The following is a 19583-nucleotide window of genomic DNA, read 5'->3' as shown; positions in this document are numbered from 1 at the left end:
AGATAGCTACACAGCTATCAAGATGCTATGAGCACATCAACAGGATTCTGTGAGAGAGAAAAAGGCAGAATTGGGAAACCTAAAACCTGCATTCCTAAGTGCCATTTTAGCTGAAACCAGAATGATAAGAAGGAAAAGCTGGAGGCAAAGGGTTCTGTCAGAGGGAGGAAAGGCTCCCAGAGCCCAGGATATGAAAGGGGGCACGAGGAGGGCAAGCACGCAAGACTGGGGAAGGCCCGACCCGGCTCAGCGCGGCGGGAGCCACTGAGGGCAGGGCGCAGGCTTGGCACTGGCCAGATCCCACCCATCTTTTAAAGACCTTTTTGGCTCCACATAGAGACTGGATGAGAACGGGACAAGAAGAGGAGAAAAGAGATCGCGTAAAAGGCTAACTCAGAATCTCTGAGTGTTTTCTGTTTATTAGACAGAGACATATTATAACTGCAAACCAGAACTTCTGATTAAATATATGAGATGACCAGTGTCACTTTGGTGAGTTAGAACAAACACTTCTCATTTTAATTAGCCTTGAAGCCTTGCGACATAAATATACAAGTCTCTTGTGTGTGTTGTGTAAAATAATAAAGATACATGCAGACTCTTTAGAATTTGGAGAGCCCAGATGTGGAACCACTACTGTAAGACCTCACAGGAAAAAACTTCAGATTAGACTTTATAAAAATGGCCCCTCTGTCCTGCCCCCATCTTTATAGCTAACCTTCAAACTCAACAGTAAAGAAGTCTTTCACCATTTCAGTGATATTCTTCAAAGTTTCACTTTTGGAAGGGATATAAACTAATTGAAATTTATTTTTCAGAGGAAATTGATTGAAGAATTCTGGCAGAGAAGTGATGTCAATTACTTTGTAGTCTACAGGAGGTCTCTTTCTTGGCAAACTACCAAAACGAAGATATATTATAACTGCACAAAACAGTAACGGCATCAAGATTTCAAGGACTGTTACCAGAGTCTTTCGTTTCTAAAACAAAAACAAAAGCCATATGTTAATCCAAAATAGAACACAAGCATTAAGACACTACATGTGTTCTTCCATTAAGAACACTTTCAATCAACTACACTTCACTAATAAATATGCTAATCCAAAATAGAACACAAGCATTGAGTCACTACATGGCAAATGTTCTTCCAGTAAAAACACTTTTAATCAACTATGCTTCACTTATATATGTGTGTGTGTGTGTGTGTGTGTGTATGTATGTGTGGGTGTATATATATATATAAAAGAATGCTTATATTTCTTCCAGCCACCCTGTACAACATATGAAAAAGGAAAAAAAAAAAAACAATGAGAATTAGCTAGAAACATCTGCTTTTATCTTTTCTGTAACACCAATGGCTAGAAATCAGTAGCAATGATGGTTATCTTCAGTAATTAGAACTAACGGAATTACCACAGAAATGTGGCTCATTTACAGAAAAGGGCTGCTTTACAAGTTCTTAATTTTTTCTTTACTCCATGATTAGAAACCAATTTAACTAAATCATTCAGTTCCTCCGAAGGAGACTCACATTCTCCCTACAGATATCCGTACCCACCTTTAAAATGAAATTCTTCCAGAGAAGAAGTTTTAAGTTCCTGAACATCGCCATTTTTCTAGCTGAAGAGGAGTGATCGCCGCTAGCTGGGAGACAAATGGGGAGATGTTACTAACATTAAAATCCTGAGTGGCTCTTTGGGCCTGGGAACGCTCTCTGCTCCCAGGCTTTTGGAGCCCCGCCTGGACCACTTTTCCTCCTTCCGGTCCAGCGGTGCTGGCCCCTCCCCTCCCTGCCCTCTGAGTATTAAAGTGTTCCAGGCCCCACCTGTGGACTCAGAGCAGCACCACTCTGTAGGTGCTCTCACTCACTATTTTGGGTTTAAATCCATCTACATGATGACTTTTTAAATTTACATTTCCAGCCTTGAGTTGCTTCTAGACCCAAATGTTCAACTGCCTGCTTGTCATCTCCACTCAACCTGCCCAAACAAGTCTGCTCATATATTTCTCCTGAAACAGATCATTCTTACAGTCTTCCTCTCCTCAGACAATGTCAGTTCATTCTTCCAGTTACACAGGGTTACTGACTCTACTTCTGAAACAGAGCAGAATTCAATCTTTTTTCACCACCGCTTCTCTTGGCACCCTGGTCCAACATCGCCTCATCTCTCGCCTGAATGCCTGCAAGGGCCTCTTCAGTGGTATCACTGTTCCTGCCAACCTGCAGCCCATCCTCCCTGCAGCAGCAGGAGCGATCCTGTCGGGCCACATCCACTCCTTCACTCAAAACTCTCCCGTGGCTCCTGTTTCACCGCACGGAAGAGCCTGGCCTTGCTAATGACAATGAGCATCCCATGGGATGCAGCCTGTTAGCTCGCTCATTGCTCACCCGTCCCCTACTCTACCGCCCCTCCTTCTGCACTCCCGTCACAGGCTTGAGCAGAGGAGCCAGGTGTCCACCCCACACCTTTGCCCCTGCTGTCTCCTCTGCCCAGCACACACTTCCCTCTCATGTTGACATGGCCAGCTCTTCTACTTTTTTCAGATCTTTATTTAAAAGTCACTTTCTCAGCCTTTCTTGATCATCCTATATAAAATTTCAAAACACTGAACATATTGTATCAATCTTCCCTGTCAATTTTGCTTCTTAGCACCTTTAAACTATTTAACTTGATATTTATCTGATTTAATATGATTTCCCTACTAGAATTCACACGCTTCAAGAAGGCAACAATTTTTTGTCTTTTTTTTTTTACCACTGAATCCCCAGACACAAGAGTAGGGCCAGCATGCGGTAGTCAGTCAGCAAATACTGAATGAATAAATAAATAAATTAAAGGGCCGACAATTTTTGTAGGAATGTGGTTGGAACAGACATAATTGTGAGGAGACTAAAATGCTGGATAGCACCAAGTTCCTTCTCTTTTCAGTCTGTGTTTCCCAAGTGTAACATATGCTTTAACTTTTAGATACTACCACAATGAGGTTTTCTTTTTCAGAAAAATATTTTTCCATTGAGGAAAGAAAATGCATATTTTTCCTTCAGTTAAAGTACCTCTGATGTTGCACATTAGAAGTTAAAGAAACTGGGGACTCCCCTAGTGGTCCAGTGGTTATGACTCTGCTCCCAATGCAGGGGGCATGGGTTCAGTCCCTGATCAGAGAACTAAGATCCCACACTTCCTCACCACATGGCCAAAAAAAGAAAAAGAAATTAAAGAAAGAGCATTATGACTAGTACATGAAGTATCACTGAATTTTACAATTTTTAATGGCTAATTATGTGCTATGTGAATCTCCCCTTGATGAAAAATAATAGTGAATGAAGTGATGCATTTACTTAGTCAGCTACTGCTGCCATAACCTTACATGACAAACTCCACACCAGAACTCAGTGACCAAGAGCAACAGGCATCATTTACTTCCTGCCTATGGGTCTGCTGGAGATTTGTGGCTGTCCTGGCCTCTTGGGACTGGCTGGACCTGTCTACAGGTCTGTCATGGGCTGTATGGTGTCCCCTCAAACTCATATGTTGAGGTCCTAACCACAGTATCCCAGAATGTGACTGCCTTGGGAGTTTGGACCTTTAAAGAGGTGACTCAGTTACAATGAGGTTGTTAGCCTGGGCCCTAATCCAATCCGACTAGTGTTCTTAGAAGAGGATGAAGTCTGGATACACAAAGAGGCGTCAGGGATGCAGAGCACAGAGGAAAGACCACGCGAGGACACAGCCAGAAGACAGCCGTGTGCAAGTCGAAGAGAAAGGTCTCAGAGGAAACTAAATCTGCTGACACCTTGGTCTCAGACTCCCAGCCCCCAGAACTGTGAGAAAATAAATTTCTGTTCTTTAAGTCCCCCTGTCTATGGTATTTTGTTACGGCAGCCTGAAATAATACCGGCCTGTTCTGTGTCTCCTCAACCAGTCACCCACTGTAGCATGTTGTTCTGGTAGCAAGAGGCCAAGACAAACCACACAGGTACATGGAAAGCCTGTGCTCACACAACACTTGCTAAGCATCCTACCAGCCAAAGCAAACCCCATCCCAAGCCCAGTGTCAGCGCAACAGGGGAAGAAACGAACTCCTCTGGTGAGAGCGCTGCAGCATCACATGGTGAAGGGCATGCATGTGAAATCTCATTCAAGGAAAGAGTGAAGAGCTGGGAACAATATCCATCTACCAAACATTCTGCATTTAATTCTTTAAAAATTCCATTAGAATTTGCCAACCTAAACCCTCACCACTGAAAAAAGGACATATTTTGGCTCATTACTGGCCCAACACAAAAAGTAACAGCCAGAGACAATGAGAATACATGGTTTTCTCTGATCACAGTTCCAGTTCAATGGAATGGAACAGCAAAATAGTAAGAACAGATGGAGGTTTTCATATCTTTTAAAATTTGTGATAATACAGATATTCTTTTAAAAGAACATCTGGACTTCCCTGATGGTCCAGTGGTTAAGACTCCAAGCTCCCAATACAGGCAGCACAGGTTCAATTCCTTGACTGGTAAGTTTCGTATGCTGCCAGAAACAGCCAAAATTTTATAAAGATAAAAGAGCTTTTATTTAGATGCTTGTAATATACAACAGGAGTTCCCTCATGTCTCAGTGGTAAAGAATCTGCCTGCAATGCAGGAGTCCCAGGAGATACGGGTTCGAACCCTGGATCGGGAAGATCCCCTGGAGGAGGAACGGCTACCCACTCTAGTATTCCTGCCTGAGAAATCCAATGGACACAGAAGCCTGGTGGGCTACAGTCCAAAAGGGTCACAAAGAGTTGGACACGACTGAGTGAGCACGCAGGAGGGCACATACAACAACCAGCAATCATGCGTTTAAGGCACTGTCTCTGGGCAAAATGATACCATAAAAAGACTGATCAGTAGTGGAGCTCATCTTCATGGAACCCAGTGAAGAAAAAAAGCCTAGTGAAGAAAAATAATATGTACGAAGGAAAACATTACAGCACAAGTAGAAAGTGAGAATCAACAGAGATGCACTTAAGGGTAAACAAGCTGACCAATGAAACAGAACACAAGCCTAGAAAGACCTCACAGGTATACAGGCCCTTGTTTATAACAAAGCTGACACGACAGGACACAGGGTTCAAAAAACTGCTCAGTCAACTGGGCCTCCAGCATATACACAATAGCAACTTCAGATGACATACAGATCAAAACGTGAAAGATAAACCAATGAAGCTTTTAGGGGAAAGCAGAACATAGTCATGACCCTACAGTAGGCAAGTATTTCTTAAATATGACTCCAAACCACTAAATACAAAGAAAAATGATAAATGGAATTATATCAAAATAAGAATTTCTATTCTACAAAAGATGTTATCTATAATGCACTTGTTGTTGTTGTTGTTGCTGTTGCTGTTGTTGTTCACCGCTCAGTCATGTCCGACTCTTTGCGACCCCATGGGCTGCAGCACGCCAGGCTTCCCTGTCCTTCACCATCTCCCGGAGTTTGTTCAAACTCACGTCCATTGAGTCGGTGATGCCATCCAACCATCTCGTCCTTTGATGTCCCCTCCTCTTCCCACCTTCAATCTTTTCAAAACGACTGGTATACAGAATATTTAAAGAGTTCCTACAAGTCACTAAGAAAAAGACAGACATCCCAACAGAAAAACAGGCAAGAAATCTGAACAGATGATTTCCAAATGAGATACCAAAAGGCCAGTGAGCATGTAAAAGTGTTCAACCTATCTGGTCATCAAGGAAGTGCATTTTAAAACCACACAGCTGACACTGAGATGGGGATCTTTGCACAAGAAGTTTATTGAAAAGCACTCTCGAAATCAGTGCTTTGGAGAGTAAAGGAAGCAGGCCTGAGCAGAGAGAAGCCAGGCCTCAGTGGAGTCAGGATGAAGGCCTCAGTCACTTCCGTAGGCTCACAGCATCACAACAGAACACAAAATGTGAATTATCAGCCTCATGCCCGATTATGAGGACTCTAGGATTCAAACAGGTCCCAGCAAAGCAGGGAAGGGATTAAGGAAACTCCGTTTATGCTATATTTGGGGAAACAGATGGCTGAGACAAAGAAAAAAGGGCTGAAAATAAGCAACACAACAACTATTCAGAATTTCTACACGAACACATTGCTAGTCCTTTGACCCACCAATCCCACTTCTAGGAATCTATTCTACAGACACAACCTGCACAAACATGAAATGACACATGTACCAGGTTATTCACTGCAGCAGTGTTCATAACAGCAAAGAACTGTAAACAGCCCACCAGTAGGGGATATAAACAGTTACATAAACCGGTGTTTACCTAAACAATGAAATCATATGCAATCTTTAAAAGGGTGAGGGAGAGTTCTATGTACTAGCAGAAATCTGGGATCTGCAAGATACATATGAGAAAATATATCTTCTTATTTATAATAAATGTGAGAAAATATATGAGAAAAAGAAGAGAGACGAAAGAGACAAGATTATAGACATAAAAGGTAAGAAAGATGCAGATAATTAATGTCCCTGAGCACAGAATCATGTGCTGGTGTTCTTGGGTGCCATAACAAACAGTACAGACTCCATGGCTTGAACAACAGAAATTTATTTTCATACAGTTCTGGGGGCTAGCGGTCTGAGATCAGGGTGCCAGCACAGTCAGATTCCCCCAGTGAGGGCTTAGCTCTTGGCTCGCAGATGGCCACCTTCTCGCTGCACCCTCATACGACGGAGAGAGACCTCCCTCTCCTTCCCTCTTCTCACAGGACCAGTCTGTCAGAGTAGGGTGCTACTCCTACAGCCTCATTTAACCTCCATTACCTGAAAACTCTGTCTCCAGGTGAGTCACTGGGGGTGAGTGCTTCAACACATGAATTTTAGGGGAACACAATTCAATTCGTAGCCCATGGCATAATTAGAACAGAAAACATAACAAAAGAGAAACAGACTCATAGACATAGAGAACAGACTTGCTGCCAAGGAGGAGGGGAGAGGGAAAAGCATGGACTGGGAGTTTGTGGTTGGTAGATGCAAATAATCATATTTAGCATGAATAAACAGCAAAGTCCTAATGTATAGCATAAGGAAGTATATTCCATATCCTGTGATAAACCATAATGGAAAAGAATATAAAAAAGATTGTATTTTTTAAAAAAGAACAGAAATATACATAGATATATAGATACACGTTTGTATTAGGAGAAAACATGCTTTAAAGGACGGAAGAGCTGAATTTGGAAAAAAAAATTTTTTTTAAGATCTTCATGTTCCAGTAAAAACCTAAATAGAACTATAAAAATAGAGACCATCCTGGTGAATCACTGAACATTATGGATAAATATTCCTACAAGCATCCAGGCAAAAAAAAACAAAAATACCAACTCACATCACTGACCAGAAGGGAGAAAATCATCCAGCCTCCCTCAGTCCTCTCCCCAGAGACTGTCAGCAAACAGTGCAGGAGTCTCCTTAGAGGATGGAGGCAAAGGGCACAATTCTAAGACCTTATAATCAGCTGGGTTAACAGGCAGATATTTTTAAGCACGCAAACATCAACGGACCCATAAATACCCTGGGGAAAAAAATTGAGGACGAAATGCAATCAGTGCTCAAATAATTCCAAATAACTCAGAAATGGGTCAACTTTCACAAGAAAAGTACTTTTACTGGGCAGTGAATCTAAAGGGCGTCTCAAACTTGAAGTGTCCACAAAGGTACTCTTGATTTTATTCTCTCTGCCTTGTCTACTATCCAGCTCAGTAAACGGTAAGTTTATACGAGATGCTTAAGCCAAAATCTAGGTTTGAACCTTAATCTCTTTCTCTCACCTCTCATATCAAATCCATCAGTAAGTCCTAATGATTCTGTCTCTGAAAAATATCTCAATATCGTCCACTTCTTTCTTTGTGTTTTTCATTTATAAGTATCAGAAGTCCAATTCAACCTCACTTAAGTACTCCCCCCCCAAAAGAATTCATTACTCACATAACTGGAAGTCCAAAGTGGAATAAGCCAGAGAACACAGCTGAATCCAAACAGTCAAATAACATAATCAGAGTTTTTTTCTCTCTCCATTCTACTTTCCTCGTGTCTTCTTGTCAGTTCAGTTCAGTCGCTTAGTCGTGTCTGACTCTTTGCGACCCCATGAATCACAGCACACCAGGCCTCCCTGTCCATCACCAACTCCCGGAGTCCACCCAAACTCATGTTCATCGAGTCGGGGTAATTCCATCCAGCCATCTCATCCTCTGTCGTCCCTTTCTCCTCCTGCCCCCAATCCCTCCCAGCATCAGGGTCTTTTCAAATGAGTCAACTCTTCACATGAGGTGGCCAAAGTATTGGGAGTTTCAGCTTCAGCATCAGTCCTTCCAATGAACACCCAGGACTGATCTCCTTTAGGATGGACTGGTTGGATCCCCTTGCAGTCCAAGGGACTCTCAACAGTATTCTCCAAAACCACAGTTCAAAAGCATCAATTCTTTGGCATTCAGCTTTCTTCACAGTCCAGCTCTCACATCCATACATGACCACTGGGAAAACCATAGCCTTGACGGACCTTTGTTGTCAAAGTAATATCTCTGCTTTTGAATATGCTATCTAGGTTGGTCGTAACTTTTCTTTCAAAGAGTAAGTGTCTTTTAATTTTATGGCTGCAATCACCATCTGCAGTGATTTTGGAACCCAAAGAAATAAAGTCTGACACTGTTTCCACTGTTTCCCCATCTATTTCCCATGAAGTGATGGGACCAGATGCCATGATCTTAGTTTTCTGAATGTTGAAGTTTAAGCCAATTTTTTCACTCTCCTCTTTCACTTTCATCAAGAGGCTTTTTAGTTCTTCTTCACTTTCTGCCATAAGGGTGGTGTCATCTGCATATCTGAGGTTATTGATATTTCTCCTGGCAATCTTGATTCCAGCTTGTGCTTCTTCCAGTCCAGCGTTTCTCATGATGTACTCTGCATAGAAGTTAAAAAACCAGGGTGACAATATACAACCTTGACGTACTCCTTTTCCTATTTGGAACTGGTCTGTTGTTCCATGTCCAGTTCTAACTGTTGCTTCCTGACCTGCATACAGGTTTCTCAAGAGGCAGGTCAGGTGGTCTGGTATTCCCATCTCTTTCAGAATTTTCCACAGTTTATTGTGATCCACACAGTCAAAGGCTTTGGCATAGTCAAGAAAGCAGAAATAGATGTTTTTCTGGAACTCTCTTGCTTTTTCCATGATCAGCGGATGTTGGCAATTTGATCTCTAGTTCCTCTGCGTTTTCTAAAATCAGCTTGAACATCTGGAAGTTCAAGGTTCACGTACTGCTGAAGCCTGGCTTGGAGAATTTTGAGCATTACTTTACTGGCGTGTGAGATGAGTGCAATTGTGCGGTAGTTTGAGCTTTCTTTGGCATTGCCTTTCTTCTTGTCAGGTGGGCTCTAAATACATGGGGCTGCAGGGAGATGGCCCCCAGGAGCTCTAGGCTTATATCAAAACCCCAGAAAGAAGAGAGTCTCTGTCCTGGTCGTTTCCAAGAGGACTCTTAATGGGTTAGCTTGAGTCCCAGCAGGGTGGCAGATGGAAGGAGGGTAGGGAAAAGTGGCAGAGAAGCGGTCAGCATCTCCTGAACCATATGGAACACTTATCCCCTTACACACCTACTTATACACAGACAAAGAAGCTTTCTGTTATCAGCAGAAATCAGGAGGGCGGGGGGGCAGGGGCAATTTCTGTTTTCTCCAGAAAACAGAAATTCATCCTGCATACAAAATTTCTAAACTTCTCTGCCTGATATAAAAAACCATCTACATACAACATAAAACACACTCGCTCCCTCTCCAAAAAGAAGGTCTGCCAGGTTTTGTGCAGTTTCTGCATCCAGGATCAAGGTTAGGCTGTCGGGCAACGAGCATTCCTCTGGTCCCGGTGTGCATGTGACTCCCCAGGGCATAGCAATTTGTGCTAAAAGATGAGAATATGATCACCCAAGTCACTTAACAGATATTGAAAAGGGGTAAACTGGTTGAATCTGCGATCCTTCATGGCCCTTCACAAGTAGGAAATAGGAGGCAATTTCCCTTCTGAGCAGTCACAGAACCTTAGTAGCTCACTTCCTATTGATGTGATTTTTGAGAAGTGCCTAGAGATTACCTTAGGGTTTGAGAGATTACAGAGTTTTATTTATTAAACATTTCCCCCACTTCCAAAAATAAAAGTCCATCAAAATATCAGTCTTTGCCAGTCAATTTACATTATGTTGGCTCCCTAAGCTAGGAATTAAAACCAGATACTCTGCTCAAGCACAGGGCTTGAGTCTGGATGGCAGCCATGGAGTTCTGTCTCTTTCCACAGATAAGGTCTCTCAGGTTCTCGGTTTACTTTTAGAAGTCATAGCCCCTGACTCTGAAAGGACTGACATATTGATGTGGTTCCCTTCCCTGAAATTAGTTTAGTGGAGTTCTTGTTGAAAATACATTCAAGACGAAAATTCGTCATTGTTGGTATAATTCTACCTTAAAAGTGTACACGCAAATCATCCTTGGGATCAAAATGTCCACCACATGAAAACAGGGTCAACATAAGTGAGTCAAAAGAGTTCATACACCTTCATGGACTATTTATGAAAACACAGTTGTATAACCATAAAAAAGTCAGCATTCTAAAATGCTGAATAATATTGAACATATTCCTAGATCAGAATGCATTGAAAGTAAATATTAATAAGATAAAAACACTAAGAACAGGAAAAATAAACAAAAAGCCCCACAAATCTTTGAAAATTACAAACTCTCTCCTAAACCACAAAATACTATATAGACCAAGAAAATGAGAGGCTACAGGCCACAGGCTGGCAGAAAACATTTACCAAAAAACATATGTGATAAAGCACTGTTATCTAAAATATACAAAGAACTCATATAACTAAACAGTAAGAAGATGAAAAACCAGACTTAAAAATGAGGAAAATAATTAATGAGATAACAAATAAGTACATGAAAAAGCTCAACATTATTGATCATAGGGAACTGCAAATAAAAGCAATGAGATAGCACCACACACCTATTAGAATGGCCGGGCCTTCCCTAGTGGTCCAGTGGTTACGAATCTGCCTGCCAATGCAGGGGACATGGATTCCACTCCTGGTTGAGGAAGATCCCACATGCCGTGGGCAACTAAGCCTGTGTGCCTCAACTACTGAGCCTGCATACCCTAGAGCCTGTGCTCCAAACAGGAGCAGCCACCGCAGTGAGAACCCCACGCACCGCAACTAGAGTAGCCCTCACTCTGTGCAGCTAGAGAGCCCTCACCCAGCAATGAAGACCCAGTGCAGACAAAAATAAATAAGTAAATGAATGAATAAAAAAAACTATTTTTTAAAAAGGCAATACGGTATTAGCTGAAGCACAAGCAGGCAAACTATGGCCCGTGGACCAAATCCAGCCTACTACCCATTTTTCTACAGCCTGTAAACTAAGAATGGTTTTGACACCTTTTAATGGTTAGAAAAGCTGCCCTCAACTACTATTATTGAACACTAGCTTTTGAAGATTAGCTTTTACAGTACTTTTATGTGAAACTTATACTGTGGTACAGCCATTTTGATAACAACCAATGTTGTTTGGTTGTCACAACTAACCGCAAGGTGATCTAAGCACTTTCAATGCTGTCAGAACACAAGAAGTGCAATCTCCATCCCCAGACAAATTTGCAGCAGGTAGATTTTCCAAGGTCAAACTACATTTCAGAAGCATTTTTTCAGACCTTAACAAAAATGCAAAGGAAATCTTCATATTTCAAAATCCATTTAACTGTGCAATAGGGGAGCTTGCACCTAACTTTCTACTGAATGTGATGAATCTGGAATGTAAGAACAAGCTAAAAGGACAGAATTTAACAGAATTTGATCAATGCCTTTCAAAGTCATGAACGCACTCTAAATCATATGTTCATGATGAAATATGCAAATCTCATTACAGATTAACATTTACAGTCAATTTTGATGGTAGGGGACACTGTCTTTGAACACAGCTACACAGTATGCTATCCCATAAAAAAGAATTCCATTCTTCTCACTAGTAGATATATGTTTTGAAAAAAACCACATTCAATTATTATACTGAATCCCACTAATAAAAACTTTATGGAAATTTGCTTTGTCTCATGTAACAAGTAGCCATATGATATTTTCAACTCTGCCTCTTGGCATGGAAAGTCAAAAAAATTTGCTATCTCACCCTTCACAGAAAATTTTCCAAATTCTGGGCTAAAATATCATATACACACAGATCAACGGAACAGAAGAGTCCAGAAATAGACCTACACAAATAAGGTCAATTTTTTTTTACAACGGACCAATTCAATGAAAAAAGAGTAATCTTTTTAACAAGTGGTGGAGCAAGTGGAATCCATACAGGAAAAAATAAACCCACTTTGATCTATACTTCAATCCATTAAATGAAATTAATTTCAAATAGAACACAAACCTAAACTCAAAACCTAATAGGAAAAGTTTCTCTACTGGACCGTTTCCATGATATTTCGTTGTTTCCCATTAAACATGATGAGAAAATCTTTATTAAAGGAAAATATTTTTGTAAAAAAAAAAAAAACCTAATAGAAAAAAACAGAACATCTTTGTGACCTTGGATTAAGGAAAACAGTCTTAGCTATGACACCAAAGTCATAAAAGAAAAACTAATAAACTGGACTTCACCAAAATTAAAAACTTTTTCTCTGCAAAAGACTGTAAACAGAATAAAAAGACAAATCACAGACTGGGGAGAGAATGTGTGTAAATTGCTTACTGACAAAGGAGCTGTATCCAGAATACATAAAACTCTCAAAACTCAATAATAAGAAAACAAACAACCCAATTTTTTAAAATGAGCAAAAACACTGAAGATGCTTCACCCCAGAAAAGATACATGTATGGCAAACAATGGAGAAGGAAATGGCAACCCACTCCAGTATTCTTGCCTAGAGAATCCCATGGTCAGAGGAACCTGGTGGGCTGCTGTCCATAGGGTCGCACAGAGTCGGACACGACTGAAGCAACTTAGCATGCATGCATGCATGGCAAACAAGCCCATGAAAAGACGCCAACATCATCAGTCATGAGGGAAATGCAAATTTAAACCATAATAAAATACTACTACACAGCTACTAAAATGGCTAAAAAATTTTAAGAGCTGGCAAAGTCACAGAACAACTGAACTCTTACACAGAGCCAGTGTCAATGCAAATTGGTAGAGCCACTTGGGAAAATACTTTGGTGGTTTTTTTTATAAAGCTAAACACACACTTCCATGCAATCCAATAATCCCATTCTTAAGTTTTTACCCCCCAAAATGAAAATATTTATTTTCAAATGTAAAAATTTTCTTTTGACACAAGAACCTGTCACAAATGATTATAAAAGGCTTTACTCATAATCTCCCCAAAATTGGAAACTGAGCTATAAAGCACTTTTTAAAGTATTTTATATGTTTTGATACATTGAATACTCATAACGATCCTTTGAAGTGGGTACTATATCATCCTCATTTTATACATGGAAATCAAGGCAGAGAAGAGTTAAGACATTAAGATCTGGGCTTCAGTTCAACACTGTGTGGCCAGAGCCCATAACCGGTTTTAACCACTACAAATGAATGCCTCTCAATCACTGAATGAAGGACTATGTGTACAGCCCTTGGTCTAGAAGGCATCCCCCAATTATAACATAGTCCTCTGGAAACAACTGGAGAAGCCCTATTCTAAAATTCCGCATTGAATATCAGTAACTACTGTATATGCTAGTAAAGTAACGTTCAAAATTCTCCAAGCCAGGCTTCAGCAATACGTGAACCTTGAACTTCCAGATGTTCAAGCTGGTTTTAGAAAACGCAGAGGAACTAGAGATCAAATTGCCAACATCCACTGGATCATCGAAAAAGCAAGCGAGTTCCAGAAAAACATCTATTTCTGCTTTATTGACTATGCCAAAGCCTCTGTGTGCATCACAATAAACTGGAAAATTCTGAAAGAGACGGGAATACCAGACCACCTGACCTGCCTCTTGAGAAACCTGTATGCAGGTCAGGAAGTAACAGTTAGAACTGGACATGGAACAACAGACTGGTTCCAAATAGGAAAAGAAGTACGTCAAGGCTGTATATTGTCACCCTGCTTATTTAACTTCTATGGAGAAACGCTGGGCTGGAGGAAGCACAAGCTGGAATCAAGATTGCTGGGAGAAACATCAATAACCTCAGATATGCAGATGACACCACCCTTATGGTAAAAAGTGAAGAAGAACTAAAAAGCCTCTTGATGAAAGTGAAAGAGGAAAGTGAAAAAGTTGGCTTAAAGCTCAACATTCAGAAAACTAAGATCATGGCATCTGGTTCCATCACTTCATGGCAAATAGATAGGGAATCAGTGGAAACAGTGTCAGACTTTATATTTCTGGGCTCCAAGATCATTGCAGATGGTGATTGCAGCCATGAAATTAAAAGACGCTTACTCCTTGGAAGGAAAGTTATGACCAACCTAGACAGCATATTAAAAAACAAGGACATTACTTTGTCAACAAAGGTCCATCTAGTCAAGACTATGGTTTTTCCAGTGGTCATGTATGGATGTGAGAGTTGGACTATAAAGCAAGCTGAGGGCTGAAGAATTGATGCTTTTGAACTGTGGTGTTGGAGAAGACTCTTGAGAGTCCCTTGGTCTGCAAGGAGATCCAACCAGTCCATCCTAAAGGAGATCGGTCCTGGATGTTCATTGGAAGGACTGATGTTGAAGGTGAAACTCCAATACTTTGGCCACCTGATGCAAAGAGCTGACTCATTTGAAGACCCTGATGCTGGGAAAGATTGAGGGCAGGAGGAGAAGGGGACAACAGAGGATGAGATGGTTGGATGGCATCACCAACTCAACGGACATTGGTTTGGGTGGATTTGGGGAGTTGGTGATGGACAGGGAGGCCTGAACTAAATTGAACTGAACTACTGTATAAAAAGACATATATGTAAGCATATGCAGATATATAGATACTATTTGTGCCCCTCAAAAGAAATAGAGCTACAATACTGCTTTCATTTTAAAAATGTATACAGTATATATACACGTTACTATATATGTCCTGCGTGCATGCTCACTCAGTCCTGTCCAACTCTTTGCAACTCTATGAACTATAGCCTGCCAGGCTCCTCTGTCCACAGGATTTTCCAGGCAAGAATACTGGAGTGGGTTGCCATTTCTTCCTCCAGGGATCTTCCCGACTCAGGGATCAAATTTGCATCTCTGTCTCCTACACTGGCAGGCAAATTATTTTCCACTGAGCCACCTGGGAAGCCCCACCATTTGTCAGCCAACTATTATGATGACTAGGCTTACTGATGCTTGTAAAGCCACAAGATTTGATTATGAGTGTCACTATCCACTTTAGGATTTTCCATCAATCTTGATAAATGTCTGAGCCATGCAAACCCAAAGAAGTTTATCATATAACTTTTAGGCATATATCCATGGTATATGAATGAGACTAATTCACATACCAGAGTGTATTAAAGAGCTCAAGAATCTGAACACCTGGGTTCTGGTCTCAGCTCTATTGTGTACTTTGATGACCATTATATGGATCTCCCAACGGACGAAGACTAGATGGCGCATTTAGGTTTGCCTTGCTTTTAAGTAGTGGACCTTCTGCAGAAGGTTGGTGGATTTTTCAGTGACTGGGGGATGTGTGTGTATGTGCACATGCACATGCAGGCTCAGCTGTGTCCAACTCTGTGACCCCATGGACTGTAGCCCTCCAGGCTCCACTGTACCTGGAATTTTCCAGGCAAGAATACCGGAGTGGTTGCCAATATTTCCTCCTCTGGGGGATCTTCCCAGCCCAGGAATTGAGTCCTGGTCTGCGTCTCCCGCATTAGCAAATGGATTCTTTACCTCTAGCGCCACCTGGGAAGCCCTCAGTGATAGTTGAAGTGAGTCAAAAGAGTCCAGTTCACTGTTGGCAGCTGCTTGCAAACTGGGAGTCCAGAGCCTGGAACCTTTACATGTGACAATATGCCTTTGCCAGTGACCTTCACACCGTCCCAGTTCATGACTATGAAAATTGATAATAATTACAATAGCAGGCACCCTAACATGATTAAGAACAAAGATATAGAACTCTGCAGTTGTCTGCCTTGATCCGCAAGATCATTCTTCTTCTTGTAGCCCCAAGCATAAAAGGGAAATTCTGAGTCAGCCAGTTCTGTTTCTGGACTTGGTTAGGCAAAACTGTGATCAGGTTTAGAAAGGGTTTGAAAAAACTCATGGTGTAACCAACTTAAGTTAGAAATGGGAAGGATTGGTTCTTGAAATAAAAAAAGATTAATGAAGAGAAGCAGGGTGAAGAGAAGGACCAGTCATCCAGGTTCACAGAGTTTTTCCAATACTTTCATTGTGAGGGAAGGGGCCTAGTATACAAGATGGGAGAGACAATTTTTAAGATGTTTGTGTTATTAATAATCCACTTATTCAGTAATTGCCTTCAACTTTTTTTTTGGAATACTCATTACACAAACCAGTCTAGATTAAATCCCTAGTTATATTCTGCTTGTAGGTGCCAGGGCATTGCAATCAGCGCTTATGGTTTTTCCCATTTCATTTTGAAATACTAAATACCTTTGAGTTGGTATTATCATTTTAATTGCAGGAATAGGAAATTAAGGTTCACGAACTTTAAGTGCCAGGCCTGCACTAGTTAGGGAATCCGGGCAAGATCTGAAGCCAGGTCTTTGTGGCTTTTTCATTCAATATTTATCAAATGCCTCCTCTGTGCCCGAACCCTAGGATGTCGCTGTGAACTAAACAACGTCCCTCTTGGAGCCCATCTTCTGGTGAGAGAGACAGAAGAACAGCAAACAAGTAAATAACACCACTTCAGAGAGTGAAATAAGTTCCAAAGTAAAGACTCAGGGCTCTGTGATGCTCCATCGCTAATCCATTAGGAGTCTGGGGGCAGAAGTAAGCTCCCGCCACGGGTCATTACTTTACGGTTCAGAGGGTCGTGTCCTCATCCCAGGGGAGCACTCCGAGTAGGCAGGAGCCCGGCTGGTCAGCAAGCGGCGTCCCGGCCCAGCGCCCTCTGCCAGGAGCCGCCCGAGGCCCGGCCAAGGGCAGCCAGGCAGCCGGCGGCAGGCGGACGTCGGGCCGCGGGAGGATCCTCGGAATCGACGCGCCGCTGGCCGCGCTCACGACCCGGGCAGTCAGGAGCCGAGTGGCCAGCCCTCAGCGACTGTTGGCCTCGCGCCGTCCCCTCCTCGAGCCCCTACGCCCCCAGTGACCCCGGCCAGGCCTCGGGACCCTCCGGTCCAAGGTGACCCTTAACCTAGCCTCACGACTCTCTCGGCTTCAGGGGACTCCAACCTGACCTGTGACCCTCCTGAGGTGACCCTGGCTCTGACTCTCGACCCTCCTGCCTGAGGTGACCCTCGAGGCCTTGCTACCCCCTGAACTGCCCCTGGCACTGACGCCACACCCGGGGAGTCTGGGCCGTCCTGCCCACCCCACGGCCGTTTTCTAGAAATTTCCAAGCCCTCCATCTTCCCCAGGGCCTCGTCTGCCTAGCCGTGTCCTCGCCAGGCCCATGGTGGCAAAGCACCCTTCTACCGTCGGGAGAAGAGGCCCAGAACTCAACGAAAGACCGTGCTGGAGAAGAAATGGAAGATGGCCAGGAAAGCCAGAAGTCGGGCAACGACTACTTCAGCTGCCTGGAAATGCATGTGGACCACGCGATTCTCCTCACGGGTGGACGCCGCACCCAGGTTCCCGCGTCGCGCGCCCCCTGCCGACCGTGTCGCGGACGCGCGGAGCACTGCGCAGGCGCGAACTGAGCCGGGCCGGGCCGGGCCGGGCCGGGGCGGGGCTTCCCCGGGGCGGGTCCGACACCCGCAGGGGCGGCCTGCTGCGCATGCGCGAGCCGGCCGGCGCGCCCCCTGCAGGACCCGAAGCGGCGAGGTCCTCAGCCCGACGCCGGTCGCAGGTGCCCCCTCCCCTCCGCGGCGGCCCAGCAGCTGTCAGCAGCGATCGCCGCCGCGAGGCAAGAGCGGAGCCGGGAGCCGAGGGCAGGGACCCTGCGAGAGGGCAGCGCCGGCCGCCGTCGCCCGGGCGCAGAGGGTCGGTGAGTGCAGCCAGGACCCGCATCTCGCGCGCGCTGGCTCGCAGGGCTCTTGGCTTGGGGGCCACTTCCCCGCCCGGGACGCCCTCCGTTCCGCCGGCCGTCCGCCTCCCGGGCCGCGCACCCGGCCGCTCCCGCGAGCCCGCCGCGCCCCCGCCCTGCCTCCGGCCTCCGGCGCCGGCCCAGCAGGTGCATCTCCCCGCAATGCCAGGCCGCCCTGACTCAGGCTGCCCCTCGGCGAGAGCTCTGGGCGTGTCCTCATCCCCGCAGGCAGCTGCCCAAAGCCGCTCCCCTTGGAGAAACTTAACCTTCCCGGAACTAGAACCTCTGCGGAATCCATTGTGCCGAGCCGAGGAGGGTGGACAGACATTTCCTACCTTAAGAGCCGCGGGCCTTCACCCGGCAGACAGTTTGAGCACTTGCTGCTAAAGCCATGCAAGCATCCCTGGCGGGGGAGCCGAGGCAGGGCCGCCAAGGATGCTGCTGGCTCATCTCTCGGTGCAGAGATTACCAGTGTGGGTGGGAATGCATTTTCGTATCGGAGTCCGCCCTGCTCTCAAACCCTCCTTCTCATGAGCCTCAGGGTGGGGGTCCAGTGGCCCACTGTTAGTGGTGGGAGTTGTGTGGGGAACCGAAGGAAGAGGACCTCCTGGTCTAGGTGGAAGGGCCTGCAACAGCCTTGGTGCCCATGATCAGTCTGTATTTGGTATGAATTTGTGTTTACCTAGGTATCCTCTCTTTCCTGAAGTAGACTGTAAGCTTCATGAGGGCGGGGGCCGTCTCCTAAAAGAAGGCTTGGGTTGCATCCTGGTGCATATTTGTCCCTCGAATGAATGCCCCTCCCCACTTCCTGGGACTTCACCTGATTAAAGACAGTTACCTGCTAGGGTTATTTCTGTTTGCCCCTCTGCCTCCTGAGCTGTGAGCTCCCTGAAGGCACGGAATGGCTCTTGTTGGGGCACATAGCCAGCACTTTGGCACATGTCAGGCACTCCGGGAATGCTTGTTGAAAGAGCGGATGAGACCTCAGAGCAGTGTGGAGACCCAGGCAGGGGAGGTGCAGGTGGAAGAGTTAGGCTCTTTTTCTCCTGAGCACATGCATCATTTGATTCAAAACACTTTGGTGCTGCTTTTTTTAAGATTAAGGATGTTTTCCTTTAAAAAGTTAAGGTCGTTGGAAAAGTAAAAGAAAGGGAAAACAGGTAAAAACTGATGCCATGGGAATCCCCTCTACCTTTTTTAACTTCTCAGGGTGTTGTTTTTTTTTAATTGAACAGTTGCTTATTATGTTCAACAAACAGGATGACATCATCCCTTCTCTAAGGTTATCGATCACCTTTCTGATGAAACAGCATTTTGGAACAAGACAGGGAGTTCACGTTGTTTTATTTTTTTAAGTCACTAGCTTTCCACAGTGTATATGCCAGGAAGTCTCATGGGAACCTGTTTTCAGTTAGTCTCAACTGGGAA

At 44.0% G+C, this 19583-nt stretch overlaps 2 protein-coding genes across 4 annotated transcripts in view; one reads left to right on the top strand and one right to left on the bottom strand.

The window, feature by feature from the left end:
* Positions 1-497: 497 nt before the first annotated feature.
* On the bottom strand, positions 498-17233 carry LOC777692 (uncharacterized). The gene is made up of 3 exons (NM_001078152.2): positions 16986-17233; positions 1559-1644; positions 498-980 (listed from the first exon to the last, which is right to left on the bottom strand). Exons 2-3 carry the CDS (start codon positions 1610-1612, stop codon positions 714-716), a joined length of 321 nt encoding a protein of 106 aa, NP_001071620.1. The 5' UTR covers positions 1613-1644; positions 16986-17233; the 3' UTR covers positions 498-713.
* Positions 17234-17924: 691 nt separating this feature from the next.
* The window catches only part of ABCA3 (ATP binding cassette subfamily A member 3), a 41429-nt gene continuing 39770 nt past the window's right edge, over positions 17925-19583 (top strand). For all 3 annotated transcript variants that reach the window (XM_010819069.4, XM_005224397.5, XM_010819068.4), the window contains exon 1: positions 17925-18116. The gene's annotated coding sequence lies outside the window, so the exon portion shown is untranslated. The remainder of the gene's footprint in view (positions 18117-19583) is intronic.

The sequence above is a fragment of the Bos taurus genome, chromosome 25 (genome assembly GCF_002263795.3).
Source record: "Bos taurus isolate L1 Dominette 01449 registration number 42190680 breed Hereford chromosome 25, ARS-UCD2.0, whole genome shotgun sequence".
In the NCBI taxonomy this organism is placed as follows: domain Eukaryota; kingdom Metazoa; phylum Chordata; class Mammalia; order Artiodactyla; family Bovidae; genus Bos; species Bos taurus.
Note: the sequence above shows the minus strand (reverse complement) of the source record. Positions and strands in the feature narration are given on the sequence as shown.